At 43.6% G+C, this 27522-nt stretch overlaps 1 protein-coding gene across 3 annotated transcripts in view; it reads right to left on the minus strand.

The window, feature by feature from the left end:
* The window catches only part of GRK3 (G protein-coupled receptor kinase 3), a 122033-nt gene that overhangs the window by 26051 nt on the left and 68460 nt on the right, over positions 1–27522 (minus strand). For 2 of the 3 annotated variants that reach the window (XM_027566460.1, XM_027566462.1), the window contains 7 exons: positions 22170–22231; positions 19416–19467; positions 17483–17574; positions 16703–16802; positions 10513–10591; positions 6991–7121; positions 4706–4800 (listed from right to left, as the gene is read on the minus strand). In XM_027566460.1, coding sequence (XP_027422261.1) covers positions 4706–4800; positions 6991–7121; positions 10513–10591; positions 16703–16802; positions 17483–17574; positions 19416–19467; positions 22170–22231 — 611 coding nt within the window. The remainder of the gene's footprint in view (positions 1–4705; positions 4801–6990; positions 7122–10512; positions 10592–16702; positions 16803–17482; positions 17575–19415; positions 19468–22169; positions 22232–27522) is intronic. The other variant, XM_027566461.1, reaches the window with a different exon arrangement.

Here is a 27522-nt window from a genome sequence, read left to right on the forward strand (position 1 = left end):
ATCTGTGAGGACAGGTGATCTGTGAGGACAGGTGACCACACCGCAGCGCTCTGCATCTGGAAGCAATGAGGACAGGTTAGCCTGTTCCCATCTGTGAGGACAGGTGACTGCACCGCAGCACTCTGGATCTGGAAGCAATGAGGACAGGTTAGTCCATCCCCATCTGTGAGGACAGGTGACCGCACCACAGCACTCTGCATCTGGAAGCAATGAGGACAGGTTAGCCTGTCCCCATCTGTGAGGACAGGTGACCGCACTGCAACACTCTGGACCTGAAGTGATGGGATCGGGCACTCCTGTGAGGACAGGTGACCGCACCGCAGCACTCTGCATCTGGAAGCAATGAGGACAGGTTAGCCTGTCCCCATCTGTGAGGACAGGTGACCGCACCGCAGCACTCTGGACCTGGAAGTGATGGGATTGGGCACTCTTGTGAGGCGCCACCCCCTGTGCTTAGGACTGGGGTTTGCACAGGCGTCCATGGCGGCCCCCACCCCTCCAGAGTCTCGGTGCTCCCCAAGTGGTGGCAGGGAAGCTGACAGGTATGGAGACAGAGAAATCCCAGGTCTGAAGAGCTGCCGACGGGTCAAAGGACCCAGCTCAGCAAACGTGCAGATGGTTTCGGGAAGCTGAGGAAAGCCACCTGGGAGCACAGCCGCTTTCACATAACACATTCCGTCTGCAACTCAAAGTCCTCTGCTGCCCCGAAGTGTGAGCACACCCCACTCCCAGAGCGAGAGGGGGGGCACGTGGGAGACTCTCAGAGGTGTGGGCTCCAAAGGGCTCCCCAAAAGCTATTATCTGCAGCTGCATTCCCATCCGTCATCAATTTCCTTCACTGATAGAATGGGTGATGACGTGACACCTTCACGCCGCAGAACACGCGTGGGATGGGCTCAGGGCAGCGCAGGCACTTGAAAAGAACCCCTTGCGTTCTTATAAGCATTTCTAACTTGCTTATGCTCAGTTTCCTTGAGAATCTGCTCAGACAAGTGACCCTGGATTGTTGATGACTCTGGCTCAACACTAGGACTGGTGTCTTCTCAGCCTCATAGTTCCACCTTGAAAGACTTTTCCGAACAGTGGAAATGGGCACCGGTCCATCCACCAGAAAAGCTCCGCCCCCTGCAATCCAAAGTCTGCCAGCGGGAGGTCAGCAAGCCACGCTATGAGGACATCAGAGATTTCCGTAAGGGGCATCCAAGCCATTTTCTGGGAAGGCTTAATTTCAGTGTGGCCAGGAAAACCTTGGTGGCTTTATAACCTGTAGTTCTCGGGATCAAAACCCAGTCCTGGGATGGGAAGACCTCGACAAGGAGACCTACATGGGGTTAGTGCACATCACGCCTCCGGGTGGACACTGCACACAAAGCAAAGCACTGGGCCGCCTGCCATGTGGTTTCCAGCTCCCTGCCACTCGGCAGCACCCGAGGCTGCCTGCGCTTCCCACTGCCGGTCTGTGCTGTCCACGCTGAAAGAACACCTGAGCGAGAGTTGCATTCTTGAAGAAAATCAGCTGGGACTCAGTGAGTCGCTGACGATCTGCTCGATTCCACAATCAGAGTTTTCCTGTGTTGTCTGGTGGCTGCTCCATGGTTCACTTTTAGTTTCTGAGAATCCAATTCCATCATTAAAAGGATGGAGTCGGGGTCAAGATGGGGAACCAACCACAATGCTGCTCTGCCAGCATCAGATGGAGTCCTGGGATCACACCTACCGCTTTGAAAAGACCCGAGAAGCCCAGTTGAGGGTGAGAGTCTGGCCACAACCCTTTAATCTAGTACCAGGTCCATCCTCTCAAAGCCTCGGGGAGTTCAAACAAGTGTAGGGAGCTCGAGCCTTAGAGCCGGACAGAACTGGATTTTAATTCAAGCCCCACGATCTGCCAGGCCTGTGACTTTGCTCAAGTTCCTTAGTTTCTTGGAACCTCAGATTCCACCCCATAAAAAGTCGATGATTACATCCATGCCCTATGTGGGCTTCTAAAGAGCCTCTTGATGGAAGTCTTGAAAGAGGAGAGTGAAAAAGTTGGTTTAAAACTCAACACTCCAAAAACAAAGATCATAGCATCCGGTCCCATCACTTTATGGCAAATAGATGGGGAAACAATGGAAACAGTGACAGACTTTATTTTCTTGGGCTCCAAAATCACTGCAGATGGTGACTGCAGCCACAAAATTAAAAGACGCTTGCTCCTTGGAAGAAAAGCTATGACAAACCTAGACAGCATATAAAAAGCAGAGACATGACTTTGCCGACAAAGATCTGTATAGTTAAAGCTATGGTTTTTTTTAATAGTCATGTATGTATGTGAGAGCCGGACCACAAAGAAAGCTGAGCACCAAAGAATTGATGCTTTTGAACTGTGGTGTTGGAAAAGACTCTTGAGAGTCTCTTGGACTGCAAGGAGATCCAACCAGTTCATCCTAAAGGAAATCCTGAATATTCATTGGAAGGACTGATGCTGAAGCTGAGGCTCCAATACTTTGGCCACCTGATGTGAAGAACTTACTCATTGGAAAAGACCATGATGCTGGGAAAGATTGAAGGCAGGAGGAGAAGAGGGTGGCAGAGGATGAGATGGTTGGATGACATCACTGACTTGACTGACATGAGTTTGAGCAAGCTCTGGAAGTTGGCGATCGACAGGGAAGCCTGGTGTGCTACAGTCCATGGGGTTGCAAAGAGTTGGACACGACTGAGCAACTGAACTGAACAAAACCGAATGAAGACACTAATAACAACATATTCAGGCCGCCAGCCACGTGTTCCTGGGACAGCCAATGCTCCACTCACAGCATGAATGCTGTCCCCACACCAGTCACTTCCTGGACAGTCCCCTGGGCGGCTGTTCTGGGAGGTCAGGGAGCCCGTCTGCCTCAGCCTCGCAGCACCGCCAGCACCGGGCACACAGCCAGCGTCAACTAGACCCTTACTATGTGCAGGAGGTGACCGCACGCTCACAACCGTCACATGCAGCGAGCAGCACTGTGACAGGCTCTTTGCAGAGGAGAAAAACGAGGCTGGTGCCACGTGGAAGGATTCAAACCCACACCTGTCTCCAAAGCCTCGGTTCTCCGCCTCCTCCACCTAAAAACATACTTCTTCATTGAGCGTTTCTCTTTTTTAAGTAGTGACCTCAGTATCGTCACTTAAACATGGAAGCCAAGCTTCCCGACAGAGTCGGTAGGTTGAACCCTTAATGGATGCGGTTCAGATAACACAACAGACCACCTTTCAGGCCTGGCATGTGAATTACAGTAAGACGTGAGAGAGGCCCTATAAGGGAATGAGTAACCCTGCTTCTGAAAGTTAATTCCTTTGGGAGATTAACTCTTATGAGCTCTTGGGTTCATATTCAGTTGTGACTACCCTAAATTGAAGAAATTAGCATATCAAATAGCTGTGGCATTAAAAATTCAAATGACTCTCTTAAAAATGTGTGATGAACTCCCTGGGAGAGGCTGATATATCCAACCCCAGGTTCTGGCCTCATAATTGTCAAGTGCTGGCAAAATGCTAAGGCTTTTATCACCCTGTCCCACATTCTGCAGGAAGGGAGAGACATCTTTATAGAAACGGCACTAATTGCCATTAATATCTGATCAGAGCTTTAAATGGCAATTCTGATTTAATGCAGCCCCTCGTAAAGTAGTGCAGTTTTAGAACCATTTTACTTCTAGTCTCACACACACAACAAAGGATTTATAGTTTATTTTCTGCATGGATGCATGAAACAAGACCCCTGGGAGTTACTTCAAGACCATTCAACACAGCGATGATGCACAATAAGATAGAATGTTAAGAGACTCACTGCTGAGACTGACATACTGAAGAAGAAAATAATTGAGGGAATTTTTTCCACAAACTGCACACCTGTCCATACCTTCTACACAGATAAACTGACACCAAATAAACAGAAATGAAAACCAGTACATATTCTGTTCTGCCTCTGTTGAGCCCCGGGGCAGCCACTACACGCCTACTGACACTGCAACAGCCTCAGGTTCAGGCAAGTGCTCAGGACGCTGTCAGCACGTGTGGAGAAAGCGCAGCCGCCACTAGAAGCCGTTCAGGGTCCACCGAGGCGGGGGCAGGGATGGCCAAGGGCAGGGGCTTCCGGCAGCTTCCTCTGCATGGAGGACGGATGTAATATTGAAATCTAACAACAGAATCTGCGTGAAAAGTTAGAACTGCAAGTAGAGGATTCTTTTAATTAAAAAAAGAATCCTAATTTTTTTTTTTTAGGAAAAAAAAAAAAAAAGGAAATGTTTTGAAAAAGAAGGAGAGAGAGGATGGAGAGAGAAGCGTGACTTCTGGGCCTTCCCTGGAAAGTTCTATGCAGTTGCCTGTGCCCCTTCTTTGGCACATAAGCTGTCACGGTCTACTACGACCGCTGCCCGGAAGATGAAGAGCGTGAGGGTCACAGAGCCCGCGCGGACTCGGCTCTGTTGTGAAGGCCCCCATCCCGCCCTCAGCCTCCCTGTCCCAGGCAGCTAACACTGTGATCCCCTGCGAGCCCCCAGAATGGTGAAAGCAAGCACCTCACCCCACTGCTCTCCTCTCCCTCTGACCCAGCATCATCACATGTTGGAAACTACTGCAGACAAGAGAAAACTGGGAGAACAAACGACCATGTTGGGGTCTGAGTAAGAAAGTGAGTCGAACTAGGAAACGACAGTGAACAGTCAATGTGACTACTCACACGCTCGCGTGCGGCTTCTTTTTGGAAAAATCGCAGGCAAGACCAAGGTCTGATATCCTCACGTGTCCATGCTCATCCAGGAGGATATTGGCGGGCTAAAATGAAAGAGAAGGTGATTTCTGTGAGTCCCCAAGGCGTCCCGAGGCTTGGAGAACTCCCACAGTCACAGGCACTTGCTATCATTATTTCATCACAGTTCTTTCCTACACATGAATTCTAGTACTAATTACATCATCACCTGCAAGTGCGGCCTGAGACCGACAACGACACCTTTCATGTTATCGATAACTTCAGCAGGAGAGTGGCAAGGAGGGATGGAGAAGAGTCTACTCATTTGGCAACGGAACACAGGGCAGGTAACACAGGAGGGTCACTACCACAGTTCATCGCTGTTACAGTATTTCCCTTCCATGCAAGAACCGCAGTCCAGCCGGAATGGGGTGTCTCCCCACAAAGGGAGTGAGTCCACTGGCTCCTCAGCCTCTGTGAACCACTAGGCTTTGAACCGTGGAACACAGCACAGAAAGCAATCTTGTAACAATGTACAAAGTGATGACCTAGGAAATCAAAACATTCCACGGTGCCACACCAATCCTGATAAACGTCATTTCACTTTATTAGGAGAGAATCTATGGAGGGCCTTACCAAATGACCAGATATGATTTTGACCACAACTCTGCTGAAATGTATCCATTAAGATTAGATTTAGTCTGCGTGATCATGGAAAATGAAACTCCCCTCCCTAATATACACTGAATTACAGTCATCTTGGTATTTTTCTGCTGGAGATCAACTATTGTTTTGCTCGAAATAAAAACAATGGCATGCCATTATAAAACTGAAGCATGAATAATCATGAGTGACTAGAATTAAGTTTGAATAGAAATTAGATAATACCACTGCCTACTAAATCGTTTAGAAAACAGAAATACCACATCAAGATGATTCGAGACCGGTTACAGATTTAAATTAAAATGTATTACAATGGCGCTTCATGGGCTTTCGGCATGCATTTTATTCTTCTGCAAAACTCACCATGAGGAAATAAAATGTCATGTGCCAACCAGGGTCTAATTATTTCTAATTTGATGAAAACACATTTTTTTTGGTCTTCTTTATGCTCCTATGAAGGCTATGGGAGTAATTCTTTAGCTTTGCAAGAGGCTTTGAAAGTTACAAAGTACTTCGTGGAAAAAAAATAATATGCTCAACTGTGAAATACACCATTTCGGATTCTTAGGAGGTAACCTGTTTTAGAAGCCAATCAAAACACATGAGCTCCTTAGAGAAGGGGGCATTATCGGTACACTTGATGTGGTTAACTCGCTTTCAGTTTGAGAAGGAATTGGAGAGAGGAGGCAAACAGGCTTCTCCGCAGGTTTCGCATCCTCCGGAAGCTGCCACGCCTATCACATTTCTTCTCACCGTTATTTATACCTTTATGTGCCTGCATGATCATCTCTATAATTTGTCACGGTCCCTTTCATCTGCTCCCCCACCTTCATTCTGCTGGCTACATGAATATCACCTCGGAAGTACCAAGCAAACCACCAACTCCCTCTCTCATGAAGGATCCTCGACCAAGCAAGCATTGTGCTCTGGAATGGAAAAACTGAGAAAGCACCTGCTTCATTCTGTTCAAGTCCAGTAAGACTTTTTAAAGGGAAGCACGGTAAAGAAGCTTCAGTGTAGCAGACTGGGGCTATGGAGTTCTGGAACCTGGAAATGTGCTAGTGACTTTTTTAAGGCAATCTTGAAATCGCCTGAGGTTCAGAGGGTGGGGGAAATTCCGCCGGCTTTCAGGCACCCCATCCCCACCTGATCAGCCCTGCCTCGGTCTTTCCATGTGCGAGTTCACCAGTAGATATGTCCCGTACGACAGTGGTTCTCTGCTTCTTTATCTCTGTACACCTTCTGCCCTCACACAAAGCCAGGGCCAAATCAGTTGCTTGGTGAACATTAACAGAACTATGATCAATTGTAAAATGGGTGACAACAACAAAAAAACCCACCCTGCTTTTCATAATTAACTAATTAAAATATCTGAGCTGGCGTATGTGCTGCACCAGGCAGGGAGGAGACAGGGACAACCGGGAAAGACTGGAGTCCCCAGAAAAGAGTTCAGTGTCTGGAGGAGACCGAAATCATGAAGGTGATACTCTGCTCAGGGCTGAGAGGAGGAAAATGATGGGATGCCATGGAAGAGGGGGAGATGCGTGGGGGACGACGACTACCACACGACTGCACGTCGGACAGATGGCGGGGAATCCGGCAGACCTCCTTACCTTCAAGTCTCTGTAAACGACAAACCGATTGTGCATGTGTTCCAGCCCCAGGATGATTTCTGTGGCGTAAAACCGCATCTCCTTCTCAGAAAACACCCCGTGCTGCGAAAGGTGATAGTGCAGGTCACCCCCTGGAATCAGAGACGCAGAGTGTAACTCGGCGCGTGAACTCCAGGGAGACAAGAGTCACGGTCATTGTGCAGAGTCATGGCGCGGTTAACTCACTTTATGCTTTTCTACATGTATGATACAGATGTATCATGACTTCTGTAATCTGATGAAACACTTTAAAAAAATCCCAGAGAAAACTAAACCATTGAGAAGACCTAGATGCGACAGTGGCCGGGACAATATGAACCCAAGCCTCCGCTCTCGGATGGACATCACAGCTCCCATGTGTACCACTGTGGGGGAGGTGGGACGGGGCGGCGAGCTGATCCTCTGATTACTACAGTCCTGTCTCCTAACTGACTCAACCCATGTAGTGAGGCAGTAGGTGGCTTGGCAACTGGCTCTGTGGATAGTAAATATGGAGACAAAATAAATACACTGCTCATATTGATAGATATTTGAGAAAGCATATACAGTAAAATTTTAACTGGTAAAAAACCCAGGTGGTTGGGTGTTTGGGTGTCCCCAGTAAAATCCTTTCAATGTTGCGGTATGTTAGAATTTTTCACAATAAAGGGTTAAAAAAGGTCAATGACCATATGGCCTCCAGTTAGAGAGACAGAGAATGCCACCAACAGGGTAAGGGAACGTTCTCATAAACGATAAAGGCGGGGCCGCAGCCGATTCACACAGGTTCACGAGTGTCCACTTCCATTACCTTTGCTTCCCGAAGTATCTTCCTGTTCACACACGCATATTCTTGTGTAACTATTTTCGATCAGCATGTAAAAGATTTCCAGCATCGCTGAAGGCTCCCTGTGCCCACCCCAGGCAGCATGATCAGCTCACAGCCCCTCATTGCAGCCAACTGGACTCTACTCTGACCTCTCCCCTCACATCAATTAGCTTTGCCAGTTCTGACAGTGACACAAATCGAGTCACGCAGGAAATACGCTGCTGTGTCTGGCTGGTTTGCTCATTATTACATCTGTGAAATTCCTTCATGCTGTTGGATGGGTCTGGTTCTAAATCAAAAACTCAAAACATAACTAAAACTTCAACTGAACTTCAAAACAGGTATTCATTTATGGAAATATATGCTTTTCCATTTCAGCCCCTGTTACTAAAAATGCTTTGAATTAATTACATCATGTCACTTTCTAGTATTAGAAAACTGAGTGAGTAAGTGAGTCAAAGCTGCTCAGCTGTGTCTGACTCTTTGCGAACCCATGGACTGCAGCCTGCCAACCTCCTATGTCCATGGGGATTCTCCAGGCAAAATACTGGAGTGGGTTGCCATGCCTTCCTCCAGGGGATCTTCCTGACCCAGGGATTCAACCCAGGTCTCCCGCACTGCAGGTGAATGCTTTACCATCTGAACCAGGGAAGACAGTTAGAAAAGTACTTTCTGGCCAAAGTTCTTCCTGTATTCTCCAGTTCATCACTGACAGTTTAAAGACTGATATATGGTGGCTCTGGACTAAAGGTACAGACTACTGGTCTAAAATCTGAGCTGGCCCAGAGTCAGTCCTTCAGTTCAGTTCAGTTCAGTTCAGTCGCTCAGTCGTATCTGACTCTTTGCAACCCCATGAATCGCAGCATGCCAGGCCTCCCTGTCCATCACCAACTCCTGGAGTTTACTCAGACTCACGTCCATCAAGTCAGTGATGCCATCCAGCCATCTCATCCTCTGTCGTCCCCTTCTCCTCTTGCCCCCAGTCCCTCCCAGAATCAGAGTCTTTTCCAATGAGTCAACTCTTCGCATGAGGTGGCCAAAGTACTGGAGTTTCAGCTTTTGCATCATTCCTTCCAAAGAAATCCCAGGGCTGATCTCCTTCAGAATGGACTGGTTGGATCTCCTTGCAGTCCAAGGGACTCTCAAGAGTCTTCTCCAACACCACAGTTCAAAAGCATCAATTCTTTGGCACTCAGCCTTCTTCACAGTCCAACTCTCACATCCATACATGACCACAGGAAAAACCATAGCCTTGACTAGACGAACCTTTGTTGGCAAAGTTATGACCAATCTAGGTTGGTCATAACTTTCCTTCCAAGGAGTAAGCGTCTTTTAATTTCATGGCTGCAGTCAACATCTGTAGTGATTTTGGAGCCCAAAAAAATAAAGTCTGACACTGTTTCCCCATCTATTTCCCATGAAATGATGGGACCAGATGCCATGATCTTTGTTTTCTGAATGTTGAGCTTTAAGCCAACTTTTTCACTCTCCACTTTCACTTTCATCAAGAGGCTTTTTAGTTCCTCTTCACTTTCTGCCATAAGGGTGGTGTCATCTGCATATCTGAGGTTATTGATATTTCTCCCGGCAATCTTGATTCCAGCTTGTGTTTCTTCCAGTCCAGCGTTTCTCATGATGTACTCTGCATATAAGTTAAATAAACAGGGTGACAATATACAGCCTTGACATACTCCTTTTCCTATTTGGAACCAGTCTGTTGTTCCATGTCCAGTTCTAACTGTTGCTTCCTGACCTGCATACAGATCTCTCAAGAGGCAGATCAGGTGGTCTGGTATTCCCATCTCTTTCAGAATTTTCCACAGTTTATTGTGATCCACACAGTCAAAGGCTTTGACATAGTCAAAAAAGCAAAAATAGATGTTTTTCTGGAACTCTCTTGCTTTTTCCATGATCCAGCGGATGTTGGCCATTTGATCTCTGGTTCCTCTGCCTTTTCTAAAACCAGCTTGAACATCTGGAAGTTCACGGTTCATGTATTGCTAAAGCCTGGCTTGGAGAATTTTGAGCATTACTTTACTAGCGTGTGAGATGAGTGCAATTGTGCGGTAGTTTGAGCATTCTTTGGCATTGCCTTTCTTTGGGATTGGAATGAAAACTGACCTTTTCTAGTTCTGTGGCCACTTCTGAGTTTTCCAAATTTGCTGGCATACTGAGTGCAGCACTTTCACAGCATCATCTTTCAGGATTTGAAACAGCTCACCTGGAATTCCATCACCTCCACTAGCTTTGTTCGTAGTGATGCTTTCTAAGGCCCACTTGACTTCACAATCCAAGATGTCTGGCTCTAGATGAGTGATCATACCATCATAATTATCTGGGTCATGAAGATCTTTTTTGTACAGTTCTTCTGTGTATTCTTGCCTTCACAGTTGGCTTTTAAATACACTCCTGTCTTTGGCCTATGAATCTTTAGGAGACATTTCATTCCTAAAGTTGAGGGCCAGTTGACTGCAGTCAACTTTTTAAAATGAAGTTGAACTGGAAATTCAAAGAGTGAAAGGTTTCCTTAAACTTGAGGGGGAATCTAATTATCTGAAAGACCCAAATGGCCAGTCTGTCTGGAGCAATGCAAGCTAAGATCAAACATCCTGAAACAAACAAAACCAGCACGGCAGAGTCACTCAGTGTATTCAGACTCCCCACGTCTTGCTTACCGTTCATCAGATCCAAGATGAAGCACAGTTTATCTGGAGTGTGGAAGGCATAGGTCATACAGACGATGAAAGGGCAATCCTAGAGTGAAAAAAAAAAAAATATATATATATATATATGTATACACACATGTATAAGAAAAGCAAAATCTGTCCTGGAAAGTATATCTACTACCAAGTGCCACCTATACATTTCTTTTTAAAGCCATGACACTGCCCTGTATAAGAAACACAGACACCTATGTGGTAACTTAAACAGACCCAGGAAAGGGAGCCTGATTCCATGGGGAAAAAAAATGCACAGAGATACAAACACTGCTAATTGGAGATGAACTCCGAGATGCTCTGTGGCTCTGATTAAATCATGACTCCCCTATCTGTATCTTCAAAAGACTCAGACTCTACGGAAAAATATCACTGCCTTGCTAGTCCTGCTGCTGGTCTACACTTTGGTTCTGGTTATAGTCACATATCCATTTCAATGTCTGATTCTGAACTGCAAGAACCTTTATCATGGGGAGAAATGTTACTGATATTACTGTCTTCAAACACTAACAATAAAAATGGAATTAACTCAGCTTTGAAAGTAGAAAATATACCAGGGTGGAGGATAGAATAACTCAATTAAAGATGAGGTAAAGATGTTAATTTTCTCCGAAATTAATCTATACATTCCATGTAAACAAAATGGAAATTGACAAACTCATTCCCATATTTATATGGAAATGTAAACAACCAAGAAAAGTTCAGATAACTCTTGAAGAAAACTAAAGCTGAAACTTCTGTTCTTCAGAAGACACCATTAAGAGAGTAAGAAAGGCAAATAACAGAATGGGAGGAGGTATTTGAAATCCACATGTATCTTGAATATATAAAGAACCCTCATCAATCAATAAAGAAAAAAGCAAACAACCCAACAGGAAAATGGCATGACAATAACAACGACAATACTGGATATGTGTTACTGAGTATCAAATAGTCTGTAAGTCTTTAAACAGACGCTAGACCTCAGCTGTCCGCCAAGGGAATGCAAACTGCAAACCACAACGTTTCATCACGAAAACAAAGGAGAATGACTAAACTCACAAAGACTGATGGTACCAAGTGTTGCAAAGACACGGAGTTAACGGGACTTCCAATGAGGTAGCTGGGAGGCACAATCGTACAACCACTCTCACCAGGCGTTTGACGGCATCTGCCGACGCTGATCACTACCTGCAAAGCCTATGAGCCGGAAATTCCAGCCCGGGGTATTTACCTAACAGTAGTCTGTACTCATGTGCCCCAAGGGACCTGCATGAGCATGGTCCTCACAGCAGTATTCAAAACAGCCCCAACGGGGAATAATCCCACTGTCTACCGACAGGAGGATGGACACACGAACTGTGGCATGATGGAATACTACAGAGCAGGGGCTGCCAGACTCCTGCAAATGGGCTAGACAGGAAATAGTTTAAGCTTTTCAGGCCCCATCCAGTCCCTGTCACATAGGTTTCTCTGCTTCTTTTCTCTTGACAATTTCTTCTCTTCTTTTGCTTTAAAAAAAAAAAAATTCTCAGTTCATAGACTGCGAACACAAGCCAGATTTGGTCCCCAGGCCACACACATAGCCTGGTGACCCCTGCTATTTAGCTACAGAAGATGCTGTTGCTATGAGCAACGACTCAGCTGCATCTCGCAAGCAATACTGAGAGAAGCCAGACACAAAAAGAATACATTTATATAAAGTTCCAACAGGGGCGGAGCTAAATTCCAGTGTCAGACATCTGGGTAGTAGTTAGCTTGGGCATGGGGTAAGCAGCTGAAAAGGGTAAAGGGAGACTTCCGGGACGTGGGTGACTTTCTGTCTCTTGACCTAGGTTCTAGACACACGCGTGTGCTCCCTGGTGAAAACCCCCTAGATGTAGCACGAGGTCCCACTGAGATGCATGCTCAGTGAACACCTGCCACTCAACTGAGTCAAATGACAAACAGAAGCCGAGAATTATTACATTCTACAGAACACACTCAACAGAGTACTCTGTGAACAGAATTCACTTTGCTCACACCTATAGATGAAGGGCATACGGATGAATTTGTGTGGACACATGCCTGTGTGCTCAGGATTCAAGAACTTGAACTCAGTTTCCACAAGTCTTCTGGAGGAAATTCATTTTGTGGTTACCTTGTTTTCCTTAAGAGTTCAGCTGAGATTTATTTTGTTTTATATAGTTGTAAAATAAAGCTGCTGTCCTTTATCTGTTAAAAGCTATCTGGTTCCTGGGGGCCGGGAGGCACCATCCTAATTGGAGCCCCACCAGTATTTCACCAGACCTTTTCATAGTCTGCTGGTGACGACTCATTCTGCTCTAAATATCATGCTCCTTCCTTAATGGGGTTCCCCACGGACTCCGGTTCCTGATCTAATGAGCAATTCATCCCTAGAGCAGACAAGTGGGTGGACCAGGAACTTGGTGAAGCCTGGGTCTTTTCCCGCTTGAGACAGCAACTCCACTCACTTCACCCAGGGGACCAGCAGAGCCTGGAAAGGGGTATTTCTGAACAGACGGTGTTCAGTCCTTCTAAGGACAGCCCTGAGAAAACAGCAAAAGGTCAAAGTGGAGTTAAGATACTATGTTATTAAGATGGGACACGAATTGGAGATTTAGAGTCATAGGCTACTCCAATAGGAAGTGCTCTTCTAAAAAAAAAAAAAAATCACCTGGTCCAAATTCTTTATTTTAAAGACGAGGAAACTAAACACTGCCCCCTCCCCCCACCTCCTAAAGGGGAAATGACTTGCCTGAGGCCACAAAGAAATCTGATAGCCAGCCAAGATTCAAACCCCAAGTCTCCCACTCTGGACTCTCGCCAGACCCTGTCCTGTCACTCCACTTACAAAGGTAACGTTTCCATAGCAACGTACAATCAAAGCTCGGTTAAAGGGATGTGATTTGGTTATCTCTAAGGAGTTCACTGACCAGGATCCCTCATCTCTTAGGCCCTGAGCAGATGGCATCTTGAGTCTGAGGTGGGGTCTGAGACACAAAGAACTGAATGCTGACCCACATAGACAAACAGGCAGCAGTTTAATAATGATGTTAGCACAGTTTCTAAGATAATTATGGTAAGATGTTCTGTCTTGATTACAAATTCAAGGTGAATAAGAACTAGGAGGTTCTCATAGGTGGATCCTTAAATAAAAGCTCTTAAGCAAGGAATTATCTCCTTTTTTTTAAGGTTTTTTTGGGGGGGCGGGGGGCATGCAGGATCTTAGTTCCCCAACCAGGGATTGAATCTGTGTCGCCTGCACTGGAAGCATGGAGTCTTGACCACTGGACTGCCGGGGAAGTCCCAGGAACTGTCTTCTTTGATTTCCTAGTGAGCGAAACAGTTCGCATTTTGCAGGAACTTAAACTGTATTAAAACAGACCACAAAGTAGTCCTCCAGAAAAGTTCTCCACCCTGCAGTCAGAGGAACCCTTTCAGAATTGCAAGGCTTATTAAATGGCTGTAAAGATTTTTTTTTTTTTGGTAAAGATTTTTAAAAGTCCTCAGGACTGGTCCAGAAAGCTCTTTCTGCTGGTCTGGCCTGTCTGCTTCCCTCTCTCCTCAGCTTCCCCGTGTGGTCCTCACCACATCACTTCAGAGCCCAGCAGTGCTGACCTGTGAGTCCCCAGAGCACCCGTGCTCAGGACTCACACACACCCTAGCGTCCCCTCCGACCCCAGAGGACCGCCCTGTTAAATGCCTTCTGAGCACCACAGACCTCTCTTTCACAGCTCTTGTCACATGTTCCAACAATCGACACATGTCTGAGATTCTCTGAGTAAACACTGCTGTCTCTCATTTTATGCAGCCCTATAAGGGCAAAGACCAAATTTGCGTTTTGGGACTCCTGTCTGGTAGCGGAGTACCTGGCACAATCTAAGACTCAAGGATGATCAGGAAATGAATAAGCAACACTCCTCATGAATAACGGACTGACTTAATGAAGGTGCTGATGGCTCCTCCCAGTAATGGACATACTTGCCCTGATTCCCTTTTCATGACCCAAAAGTTACAGAATAAAACTGGGAACAGTACTTCTTATTGCCTCTTCTGGGGGTGAGAAGTAGGAATTCTCAATTTGAGATTGAAACAGTAAAACAACCTCCAAGCAGAAAGAAAACTCTGATGGTGACTCCAGCTTATTTCCATGCCAACACCTTAGGTAATCATATTGACACAGGCTGATCAACACGTCACCTAAGGAGGCAATTTTAAACTAAAGGTTACTTAAATCCTACAAACTATAGCCTTTGATCAACAAAAATGACTCTAAATAACTTTACTACAATTCTTTTGGTTAAATTATGTACTTATAATGTTTTTTAAAATGCTAAACTATCTTGATATTTGAATAAAAAGCAGAAACTAGTCTTAAATTAGTTCAAAGCAGTAGCCCAACATAACTGCAATTTTTTATTTACCCCCTTATGGGCAGACCAGTGAGGAATTCTACAACTACTTAATCACATTCTATTCACCTAAATAAAACAAAAATGCTACATGAAAATTAAAATTGTTCATATATTTTTCCAACACCCTCAATTTTTTTCCATAGGCTCTCCTGGGAATAAACATCCAAGGCTTTGAGATAAGACATTAAAAATCAGTATTTTAATAAAGCACTTAAAGTCTGCAATAAGCACACATTCACATCTGAAATGAAGACAGAGACATTTCCAACAGATACTAGAAACCAACGTCATTCATGTTGATTCCAATACAGTGCGCAGCCACTCAGATTCCATTCCAATCAGTTAAACTCTTGGTCACACACACAGAGTCACTCTTCCTTGAAACGTTTAATGTCTGCATGTTGGCACGTAGAGGTGCACAATTGGACATGACCGTTCACAGCGATGGCATTTTCATCTGTTATAGTTAAACTGAAATATGACATTCATTGACTTCAATAGGAAATAGCCTTTCTAGAAGCACTTAAAACTAACACTAGAATAACATAAACCACAACACAATAAATATATTTGGTGACAAGAAAGCATGGCGCCTACAAAGGGATGAGAAAAGAACACTGGGCTCGTTTAGGAAGTGCAGGGACTCTGGGCAAAGAATGATGTGCCTGGATCTCAGGTTCCTTGCTTATCAGCTAAAAGGAATGCCTGAGTGATCATGAAGATCTGAGTCTTTGAAAACCTCTAGGTGAAGGTGACCTTATTCAGAACCCAGCTGTGGCAGCTGGAGGTAACCCTAGGCTCTGTGCCTCACTTGCCAGGGTACACAGGCAATGCCCAGGTTTCTGGGACCATGGGTTTTTCTGGGTGTCTTTATATATATCTGCCCAAGTAAATAAAAGCTGAGATTTTGGTCCCGGGTGATGCCGTTAATAGGAAAAGAAATCAGAGCGGGATGTTGCTTTACAAGTCAAGACGACACAGGGTGAAGCTGGCTTTGACATGTGATGAGCTCAAAAAGACAGCTGGTCCAGTGGGCAGAGACACAGCGCTGGAGACAGAAAAGACCAGCATCCACAGCAGGGAAAGGGGACAAGTGCTGAGGAGACAGGGTCCCCTCCAAATGAAATAGGACTGGCTGCCGCTGCTGCTAAGTCGCTTCAGTCGTGTCCGACCCTGTGTGACCCCACAGACGGCAGCCCACCAGGCTCCTCTGTCCCTGGGATTCTGCGGAGCATCCAAAGGGATAGCTGGGGGTTGACGAAGCCACCTCACTTCCTCTCTGTTTGTGAAGGAGGGAAGCAACATTCCGCTTACTTTTCCTCCTCTGGGTTAGTCCTTCGCTGTCATGCAGCCAATTCTTAACTATTTCAGGTGATTCTTTGGTCACTGATATGATTATATTCTGCCATCTCTATCATGTTCCACAAAGAAGGAAGTCGTAAATGGGCAGTGAGGGGACAAGTGGTCAGTGTGCGTGGCAGTGGCCGATAGTGTGTTCCGACTTCCCAACTCAGACAGGGGTCATCTTTGAATTATTATTTATATTAATTCAGTGCTGCTGCTCCCTGCTATAAATTCTAATCCCCTCAAGAACTGGCTAGCTGCATAATTCACCAGGGGGGGAAAAAAAAAAAAGCTGTATCTTAAATAAATTGTCCTGATATCAAAAAAAAAAAAAAAAAAAAAACCCCACCAAATAAATAGAAACACACACACACACACAAATGCAATGTTCAAAACTGAATACTCACTCCTGTGCTCACCAGGGACAACATGATCCTTTCATTTAAGGCTAAGGTTTCTCCCTGTTTCATCTTGATTCTCTTCTTATCCAAGCATTTCATTGCATACCTAGAACCATAAATAGTACTGAAGAAAATCTATACAGAAAATATATCTACGTGGACTTAAATGATACACATCATATTGGGGGAAGTTTCTAAAAATTCGGGAAGTCTTTTAAAGCAGCAAAATGCTTCTAAGAGACTAAGGGAATCTGAATAAAGTGGAAACTTCAGTCAATAACAGCACATCAATATCTGTTCATTCATTGTAACACATGTCCTGTACTATGGTAAGAGGGACGTGGAGTACATAGAAACTCCCTGTACTATTTTTTTGCTCCTTTTCTCCAAACCTAAAATTATTCTGAAGTGAAAAGGCTATTTAAAAAAAAATCAAGCAATAATTAAGATATTCCTATTCTTACATGAATTGACATTTCAGCTACATAAAATAAATAAAATAATAAAGTAGATACACAAAAAATTCAGGGCAATAAATTTTGTATGTATCCCTGCTGTCTAGTACTTGTGTGTGTGTGTGTGTGTGTGTGTGTTTTGTAGGGGTGGGGCCTGTACTATAATATTTAGTGTGTAGGAATTGTGAATTAAGCACTGGTCAAGATTTTCTAAGCGTGTAGAGGGTAAGAGTCTAAAACACTGCTCATCAACTAAATGGGATTTTCTTTGAATGTGAGTATAAAACCCTCTTAATATTCCCAACAAAACATACAAGTGTAGAACGCTTACATTTTTCCAGTGTCTGCTTTCCTGCAACCGTATACTTCACCGAATCCTCCTCGTCCAATGATCCGATGCACGCTGAAATCATTCATGGTCAACTGTGAATTTAAAATGCGACACAGAAATGTAAAACTGCATAAAAACTATCCCACCGTTTTCATGCAAAACATACACAGTTATTGAAACAGTGATTCTGACACTGCTGCCCTTTCGGCGACTGGACCTGCAAGCTGAGAGGTAAGAGGCACAGGTGGCAGGACATTCCAGAACCGCCTTCGATGTAAACTGCACAGGATGCAAACCGAGGAGGCGACTGGGAAGACGACCCGGTGGGAGCCCATTGTTTTATCCAGTCCCATGAATGCTGGATTATAAGGTACACACTTTCAAGATAAGTGAATGTGAAATTTCCAGGCAGACTACAAAGTGAACTCGGCTACTCTGAAGCTGAAAGTTTGGCAACAGTTCAGCCATTCCACGAACTTCTGTGGTAGAAAAATAGGTCTGCATCAAGGGCATCTATGCTCTCCTAACAGTTGGGCCATATGATCAGAAAGTCCAATGAATGCTAGCCATGTGAATTTTTTTATCAAAAGCATCAGTAAGTAGAGAGGACTCATGCTGGGCATGTGAATGTGAAACCAGACAGAGTGTGAGTAACTCGATGAAGAGGCTTTCATTCATAAGCACTAGGCTTTCATCAATATCATCTCAGCAATGCCTTGCTTCCCAACAAGTTTTCATAGCATCAGATGGTACAAAGGCAGAGAGATAGTCCTATGTTCATGATAAGAGGCCATCAGACAACAGCAAATGCTTTTTGTTACGTATCCTGGCAAAAGAAGGGTCAGATGCTTGAAGGGTTTCTCCAGACAACCCTTCAGACATCATGTCTGCAGCCAGGCAGGGGCATCTGGCCCTCGAGCTTCACGTTTGCTGCTCAGAGGACAGAAGGACATGAAGACGTGAGGACACCACGTCTGCTAAAGAAGCACAGGCACAGGAAGATCCACAGCAGAGATAAGGTTTTTTGGTTTTGTTTGTTCGTTTTTTGGCCATGCGGATGCATGCAGGATCGAACCCTCGTTCCCTGCAGTAGAAGCATAGGATCTTAATCACTGGACTGCTCAGGAAGTCCTGTTATTTTTTAAAATGTGTCACTGCCTCTTGCTTCTCAATCCTGCAGGAAATGGGGCAGAGAGGGGAAATTAAAATGAAAAAAACAAAACACAAACAAAACAAAAAACCCACTTCTGTGAATGGTACTGTTAAACTAAAAAAAATTTTTTTTTAAAAAATCAAAAACAGAATCCAGTTATTTCTTTTTCTCAGTTGCAAACCTTTGTGGAGGGAGAGCACAAGGGAAAGGAAAAGAGAAGCAAACACTCTAAAAGTGAAGTAAAGAATGTGCCCCAGAATTCCTGACACGGAAAAGCTAAGAGAAGACGCAGTATTAGGGGATACGAGCTAGGAAGTACCCCGCCTTCGAGGCCGCTTTCATCACTCTCAAAACAATGAAAAAGATGCAACTGCGGGCTAGTAAGAGACATCATCATGTTTATTACATGACTGCACCTAATAAGAAAAAAAAACAAGGCAATTGACCAGGATAGCAAATGACAGGGGCACAGGAATCACACGATGCAGAAGACTTGTATCTTTACTACTATTTCTATTCAAAGCTTCATTATGGCTTAAAATATCCTTCCTTAAATAAATAAATGCATTCTTACATGAATAGGAAAAAAGAGGACGAAAACTCCAAGTGTGTACAACTGGATATGGGAGGATGGATTTTTCATGCGTAAAGCTGTAAGCAGGACATCTGTTTGGGCAGCATGTTACCCTTGGGAGTATGCTGCTGAATAAAATATTTTCTCACGAAACTGAGCCAAAGGAAGTTTTTATTTAAAAAAATAAAGGCAAAGATGATACTCACATGGATATTTAATTCCACGTTTTTCCACTGACAAAATCTAGTAAACTTGTCACTGAAAAAGAATGTGAGGAATTACTGAAAAGTTAAATATCACGTTAACTGAGAAACTAGCTTTGTATACTTGTGTGACTTCTCGGAGTGAGCTTTCATAAATATTTTTTTCACAAAGCATTTGCCTAGCATTCAAGGCTTTATTTTACGATTCAAATTGAAATCTTCATGTTTCTGCTTTAATTGTAATTATGTTATGGTAACAATCTTTATCTGAGTCGGTACTGTACAACAGACCCGTAACAGATGACTCATAAGTAATTTAATTTTAATAATGTATCTTATTTGAACCAATATATCAAAAATTATCATTTCCACATGTAATCAATATAAAATTTTAATGAGATAGTCTACATTCTTATTTTTGTGTTGCTTTGAAAGTGAAAATCACTCAGTTGTGTCCAACTCTTTGTGACCCCAAGGAACATACAGCCTCTGGAATTCTCCAGGCCAGAATATTGGAGTGGGTAGCCTTTCCCTTCTCCAAAGGATCTTCCCAACCCAGGGATCGAACCCAGGGCTCCAGCATTACAGGTGGATTCTTTACCAGCTGAGCCACAAGGGAAGCCCAAGAACACTAGAGTGGGTAGCCTATCCCTTCTCCAGGGAATCTTCCCAACCCAGGAATCGAACCGGGGTTTCCTGCATTGCAGGCGGATTCTTTACCAACTGAGCTATCAGAGAAGCCCCTGAAAGTGGTTTGAATTCACTGCTTTGAAACCCAGTGTGTATTTTGCATTTATAGCCCATTTTTATGTAAATCTTCATATAGAGAACAGACTTATGGTTCTCTGTATGAGAGGATGAGAGGGGTGGGAGAGGGCTCGATTGGGAGTTTGGGATAAGCAGATATAAACTATTACATATAGGATGGATAAACGACAGAGTCCTATTGTATAGCACAGGGAACTAGATTCAACACCTTGTGATAAACCATAATGGAAAAGAATAGGAAAAAGAATATATACATATATGTATAGCTGAATCGCTTTGCTGTACAGTAGAAATTAACACTGCAAATCAACTATACTTCAACACAATTAAAAAAAAAGTGAATGGTCAATTCAGTGAGAGACAGTGACTGTGCAGGTTTACCTGGATACACAGTGAAGTTATAAGACCTCTTCCCCAATTTCAATTACCATCCCCCTTTCTCCCCTCTCCCCCAAGGGTCACAGAACAATGAGCTGACCCAAGAGTTTGGGAAAAGTCAGGTCTTTAGAATCAGCAGCCATGGAGACAGCCCAAGACTCAGCTGAATCTTAGCCCTGAACCAGTGCCCTGGCCCCTCAGTTCCATGCCACTGCTTTTTGGCAAAGCCCCTCTGGTCCTGCTCAGAAAATGTAATCATTTGTATGCACATTCGTTTCCCCCAGTACTGACTCTACTCCAAGATAAAATTATCTCTTGAACTCTGGTAGAATCTTGATACAACTTTTTTCAAAAATTACTTTAGTTCTGTGAACATGTGGAGAAGAAGGAAAAAAAAAAAAACACTGAAGCATTTGTCCTTAAAGGGCAATTACTGAACAGCTGTGGGCTGCTCCCACCCTGAGGCTCAATCATCACAACAACTGTCTAGAAATTAGCCAAGTTTACAGAGACGAGCAGAGTCCATGTGAATGCAGATTCAGAGTCAGAACGTCCAATCCCTAAGGTGCGTCATCACAGAGGAACACTCAGAACGCCGAACAGCTGACTCTCGGGTGCCTGGGAAGCATGGGAACACTTTCATAGGCATCCCTGAAATTTTTTAAATTTACCTTTTTTAAAAATGTCATTTTACCTTGGAGCACAGCTGATTCACAATGCTGTGCTAGTTTCAGATGTACGGCAAAGGGACTCGGTTACACATACACATATTATCTATTCCTTTCAGATTCTCTTCCCCTTTAGGTTATTATAAATATCAAGCAGAATTCCCTGCACTACACAGTAGGTTCTTGTTAATTATCTAGAAAGTTTTCAGGATTTTATGTGACAAACATACTCTATAGTTTGAGTAACCCAAAGGGACACATTTATTGGGTACGTTAAGACAGACATGACCAAAGACATCTGCCAATACACCTAAATTCTACTGTGTAAAGAATCAAGAAAAGGGCTGTCTCATTTTTAAGGATATGACTTTAACATATAAACAAATGAACTGAATATAGACTCATGTTTGCATTAGCAAATGTGTCCCAATAAGATACCTTCAATATTGAGGTTCCCTAGTCTATTTACATTTTGGATCATTTGGAAACTAAAAAACTAAAAGTCAAAGGGATGTTAATATATACAAATCCTAAACTATACGGGGTACAAGCTAGTACAAAGCCTGGCACAGAGCACATGGATAATAAATGTTTGTTGAATGAATAAATTAACACATTTTAAGGATAGCATTTATGGGGTAACATGAGGTATACCTACACAGTACAAGATTTAAATATCATAGCCCAGTCAGTAAAGATTCTTCCTGCAATGCAGGAGACCTGGGTTTGATTCCTGGGTCGGAAAGATCCTCTGGAGAAGGAAATGGCAACCCACCCCAGTATTTTCACCTAGAGAATCCCATGGACAGAGGAGCCTGGCAGACTACAGTCCACGGGGTCGCAAAAAGTCGGACACGACTTAGCAAATAAACCGCCATACTAACATAATGTTACATGACAAACATATCTCAACAAAAAAGACTTTGTACACAAAGCTTCATACCTTTCCATGAATTTTTGAAAAATGCTGCCTCGGAGACTTTCACAAATTTCTTCTATGTATGGCTGGAAAGGATGGAAAAGAAATTCCACACTGCATCAGTAAGAACACAGTAAAGTGAAAAACACAAGTGGATGAGACTCAGATGTGCTACTGCTGTTAAGTCACTTCAGTCGTGTCCGACTCTGTGCAACCCCAGACGGCAGCCCACCAGGCTCCCCCGTCCCTGGGATTCTCCAGGCAAGAACACTGGATTGGGTTGCCATTTCCTTCTTCAATGCATGAAAGTGAAAAGTCAAAGTGAAGTCGCTCAGTCGTGTCTGACTCTTAGCGACCCCATGGACTGTAGCCTACCAGGCTCCTCTGTCCATGGGATTTTCCAGGCAAGAGTACTGGAGTGGGGTGCCACTGCCTTCTCCACAGATGTGGTGAGGTTGCCAACTATGTGCTCCCATAATCATCAATAACCTCAGATATGCAGATGACACCACACTTATAGCAGAAAGTGAAGAACCAAAGAGCCTCTTGATGAAAGTGAAAGAGGAAAGTGAAAAAGTTGGCTTAAAACTCAGCATTCAGAAAACTAAGATCATGGCATCTGGTCCCATCACTTCATGGCAAATAGATGGGGAAACAATGGAAACACTGACAGACTTTATTTTTGGGGGGCTCCAAAATCACTACAGATGGTGACTGCAGCCATGAAATTAGGAGAGGCTTGCTCCTTGGAAGAAAAGTTATGACCAACCTAGATAGCATATTAAAAGGCAGAGACATCACTTTGCCAACAAAGGTCCATCTAGTCAAAGCTGTGGTTTTTCCAGTGGTCATGTATGGATGTGAGAGCTGGACTATAAAGAAAGCTGAGTGCCGAAGAACTGATGCTTTTGAACTGTGGTGTTGGAGAAGACTCTTGAGAGTCCCTTGGACAGCTAGGAGATCCAACCAGTCCATCCTAAAGAAAATCAGTTCTGAATATTCATTGGAAGGACTGATACTGAAGCTGAAACTCCAATATTTTGGCCACCTGATGCGAAGAACTGACTCATCTGCAAAGACCCTGATGCTGGGAAATATTGAAGGTGGGAGGAGGAGGGGACGACAGAGGATGAGATGGTTGGAGTGCATCACCAATTCAACGGACAGGAGTTTGAGTAAACTCCGGAAGTTGGTGATGGATAGGGAGGCCTGGCGTGCAGCAGTCCATGGGGTCCCAAAGAGTCAGACACGACCGAGTGACTGACCTGAACTGACCTGATGGCACCTGGGACTCGCCCTCCTCAGCGCCTGTGCAGTTTGCACCAGTGGATTCAAGGCCATGACGACTTGCTTAGTCGTGATCTACGCCACTCAATGGCACGTTACCTGAAGGCAAGGACAGGTCTGTCCTGTGTGCCACTGCGTCTCTACTGTCTGGCACAGCTCATGGCAAGTCACAGACACGCCTTAAATGCCTGGAATTAGCTTCATGGGCATGTGGCCCATGCGGTCCCACAGCAGAGCCCAGTCCTTGGTATGGTGCCCTCCTGTCGCCATCTTGAAATTTCTGAACAAGGACCCCCACGTTTACATTGTGTACTGTGCCCTGTAAATTACATAGTGGCAGCCTGTGAACTACAATTAATTATATGATTGCCATTAATTACAATTACCATAAATGATCTGCATTAATATTGAGTTTCAAAGACTAAAAGTGAAGGAACCCATGGAGTAAAGCTTTTTTTTAATTAGCTATTTGCAAGGTCTTTGAGCAAGTTCATGGCTAAGCCGAGATTAAGGCAAGGACTCCTGGCTCACATGTGTGGGGCTCTTTCCCTACGGAAAACAATCTGCTTCAATTTCATGCCACTTTACACATTATCAAATAAACTGCATAAATTTATTTCCCATGGGGTAGTCTTCAAATCAAGAGTGATAAAAATATCAAATCCCAATACTTCACAACTCAGCTTAGGGGCAATTAGCTAGTTCTGGAAAATATCGTGATACCCTACTCTCTCCCTGAATGATAGAAATTTAATGTTTTCTGTGTCTTTGTAGATCATCCTAAAAATGTGCAAAAAAGAAGGACCAGACATCAGAAGACGTCCAAGGCAAGTGATCACACGAGGAAACGTACAGAAGCCACAGTCAGCAACACGGTCGGTGAGAACCCTGCAGCCCGCCTGGGAGCTTCCCTTCCTACCATGGGGCTAACCTAGCCTCTGCCCCTCGGCAGGGCCATCAGTGTCCTGGGCAGGGCCCGGGGCGTGGTCACTACAGCCAAGTGGACTTGTTCCCTCCTTAGTAACAGGGGAAGCTGACCTCTCTCTCTGAAGCTTTTTGCAACTCTGAAGTCCTATGTGTCTACAAGCAAAGATAACAGTCATCTTCACCAAGTCTTCTAGATGCTAAACAGCAAGGCCACAAGTCTCAAGAGGTTCAGAAGACATCAAGTGTGGAAAGATGAATGAAAGACTAAATTTGTATGTAACAGATTTTCTATTTACAGAAACTCTTAACATTTTTTCCTATTTTATAAAACATCCTGTACCAGAAATTCTTAAGACCAGATATGATACACCACACTGCCACTTTCAACATGAAGGACCACAAATGTGTCAGGTAAGCAATGCAAAAGCCAAACTTCAATAGTGGGGTCATGAGCAAACGACCCCACTGCTCTGATTCTTGGTTTCCTCAATCTGTAAGATGGGAGAGTTACATCTAATCTGCAAGGCCATTGTGAGGATTTAATAAGATTCAGAACACTGAGACTTCCCCGGTGGCTCAGACAGTCAAGAATCCGCTTGCAATGTGGGAGACCTGGGTTCGATCCCTGGGTTGGGAAGATCCCCTGGAGGAGCGCATGGCAATCCACTCCAGTATTCTTGCCTGGAGAATCCCATGGACAGAGGAGCCTGGCAGTCTATAGTCCATGGGGTTCGCAAAGAGTCGGACACGACTGAGCCACTAAGCTCAGAACACCGAGAGCCAAACACGGGGCCTGGCACATTCCAGGAACCTAAATGTAAGCCAGGACTCCTCCCAACTCTTGCCAGCAAATGTGCCTGTGCACTTAATTATTGCTAAAGTCAACTTTGCAAACAAAAAGAATAAAAAGCATTTTGTATTTATTTTCAGAGCATGTTTTTAACTACCTCGTTCTACTTGATAAGAAATTTTACCTCAGGCATCACACTTTGCAATGTTTAAATATACGATAAACCTACAGCAATCAAAATAGTATGGTACTGACATAAAAACAGACCTTATGGATCAATGGGACAGAACAGAGTTCAGAAATAAATCCACACACCTACGGTCACTTGATCTTTGACAAGGGCATCAAGCATTCAGTGGGGAAAAGACAGTCACTTCAATAAATGGAGCATGAGATTGGACCCTTACTTCACACCATATATAAAAATAAACTCAAGATGAATTAAAGACTTAAATATAAGACCTGAAACCATACAACCAGAAGAAAACACAGGAAAAAGCTTCTTGACACTGGTTTGGGTGATGATTTTTTGCATATGACATCAAAAGCTCTGGCAACAAAAGCAAAAACAAACAACTGGGATTGCATCAGACTAAAAAGCTTCTGCAGAGCAAAGGAAACAACTAACAGAGTGAATAGGCAACCTGTAGAATGAAAGAAGTTATTTGTAAACCATATGATATGAGGTTAATATTCAAAACATACGAGGAACTCAACTCAACAGCAAAAGCCCAAATAACCCAATTCAAAAGTGGGCTGAATAGACATTTTTCAAAAGAGATAATAAATGGCCAATAGGCATATGAAAAGGTGCTCAGCATCACTAATCATCAAGGAAATGCAAATCAAAACCACAGAGAGATATCATCTCACACCTGTCAGGATGACTGTTATCAGAAAGCCAAGAGGTACATGTTGGTGAGGATACAGAAAAAAGGGAATCCTTGTGCACGGTTGGTGGGAATGCAAACTGGGACAGCCATTACAGAAAACAGTATAAAGATTCCCTCTGGTATATATCCAAAGGAAATTAAATCAGTATCTTGAAGAGATACCCACATGCCCATGTTCACTTGGCATTACTTCACAATGGTAAAGACATGCAGATAACCCAAGGGCCCGTCAATCGACGAATGGATAAAGAAAATGGGGGATGGAGATATACATGGATATACACATATATATGTGTACACACACACGCACAAATGGTATACTCTCTTCTGTTCTTTAAAAAGAAGGAAATCCTGACATTTACGACAGTACAGGTGAATCTTGAGAACATTATGCTAAGTGAAACAAGCCAGACACAGAAAGACAATTACAAGCTGATCTCTCCTGTATGTGCAATCTAAAAAAAGTCCAACTTATAAAAGCAGAGTACAAAGTTGGTTGCCAAGGGTTAGGAAGTGGGGAAAATGGGGGAGATGTTGCTTAAAGGGTATAAAGTTTCAGTTCTGCAGGATAAATAAGTCTTGGAGAGCTAATGTCCAGTATGGGGATGATAGTTAATAGTACTGTATTGTGCACTTGAAATTTGCTAAGAAAGTTGATCTTAAGTGTTCTCACCACCCATGCATACAAATATAACTACATGAGGGGATGAGTATGCTGCTTAGTTAGATTGCACAATCATTTCACAATGAATACACACACCAAAACATCACACTGTACACTTTCAATTATACACAAGTTTTATTTCTCAATTATGACTCATTTAAAGCCAGGAGGGAAAATTCCAACTCAAAGAATATCAAGTAACTTTAATGTTAGTTAAATGTTATAGAGATCAATGTCCCTCTATAAACAGGGTATCCAAACATATAACTTCTACTTTATACTTTGACCACCATGTTCTAATGGTACGTATTATACCGAATTGCACTACAATTCTTATTTAAATCAACATAATAATGACTATTTCCTTCACCACTGAAATAAAAGTACCAGCTATTCTATATCTGTTTTATCAGAACATTACTCAATTATTTTCTTATGAACAAATCAGTAAAGTACTTTTAAAAGATATATTGGAGACATGGCTTCTAAATCAATGTTTCTTGACGCCACAAAGATAATTTTGTTGATCTTTGTATCTCTCATCTGGAATGATCTCTTTAAATGTTATTTATGCTACGGGAAAAGCTAACATCAGAGCTGTAAAATCTATGTAGTAATTTAGCAATATTAAATGTAACTGACTACACAACTACCTCTGAACCATGTCAAAGTCAGAAAACTGAAATTCTGACATGAAAACATCACAGAGGCAACAAAAAGCAGGTACTCAAATTGCACTTTCTGACTGTGGGGTGTTTGAGAAGACTGACATTTATGGAGTGCTGTGATAGACAGGCCTGGTACAAAGCAGCTCAT

The sequence above is a fragment of the Bos indicus x Bos taurus genome, chromosome 17, assembly GCF_003369695.1.
Source record: "Bos indicus x Bos taurus breed Angus x Brahman F1 hybrid chromosome 17, Bos_hybrid_MaternalHap_v2.0, whole genome shotgun sequence".
Lineage (NCBI taxonomy): Eukaryota > Metazoa > Chordata > Mammalia > Artiodactyla > Bovidae > Bos > Bos indicus x Bos taurus.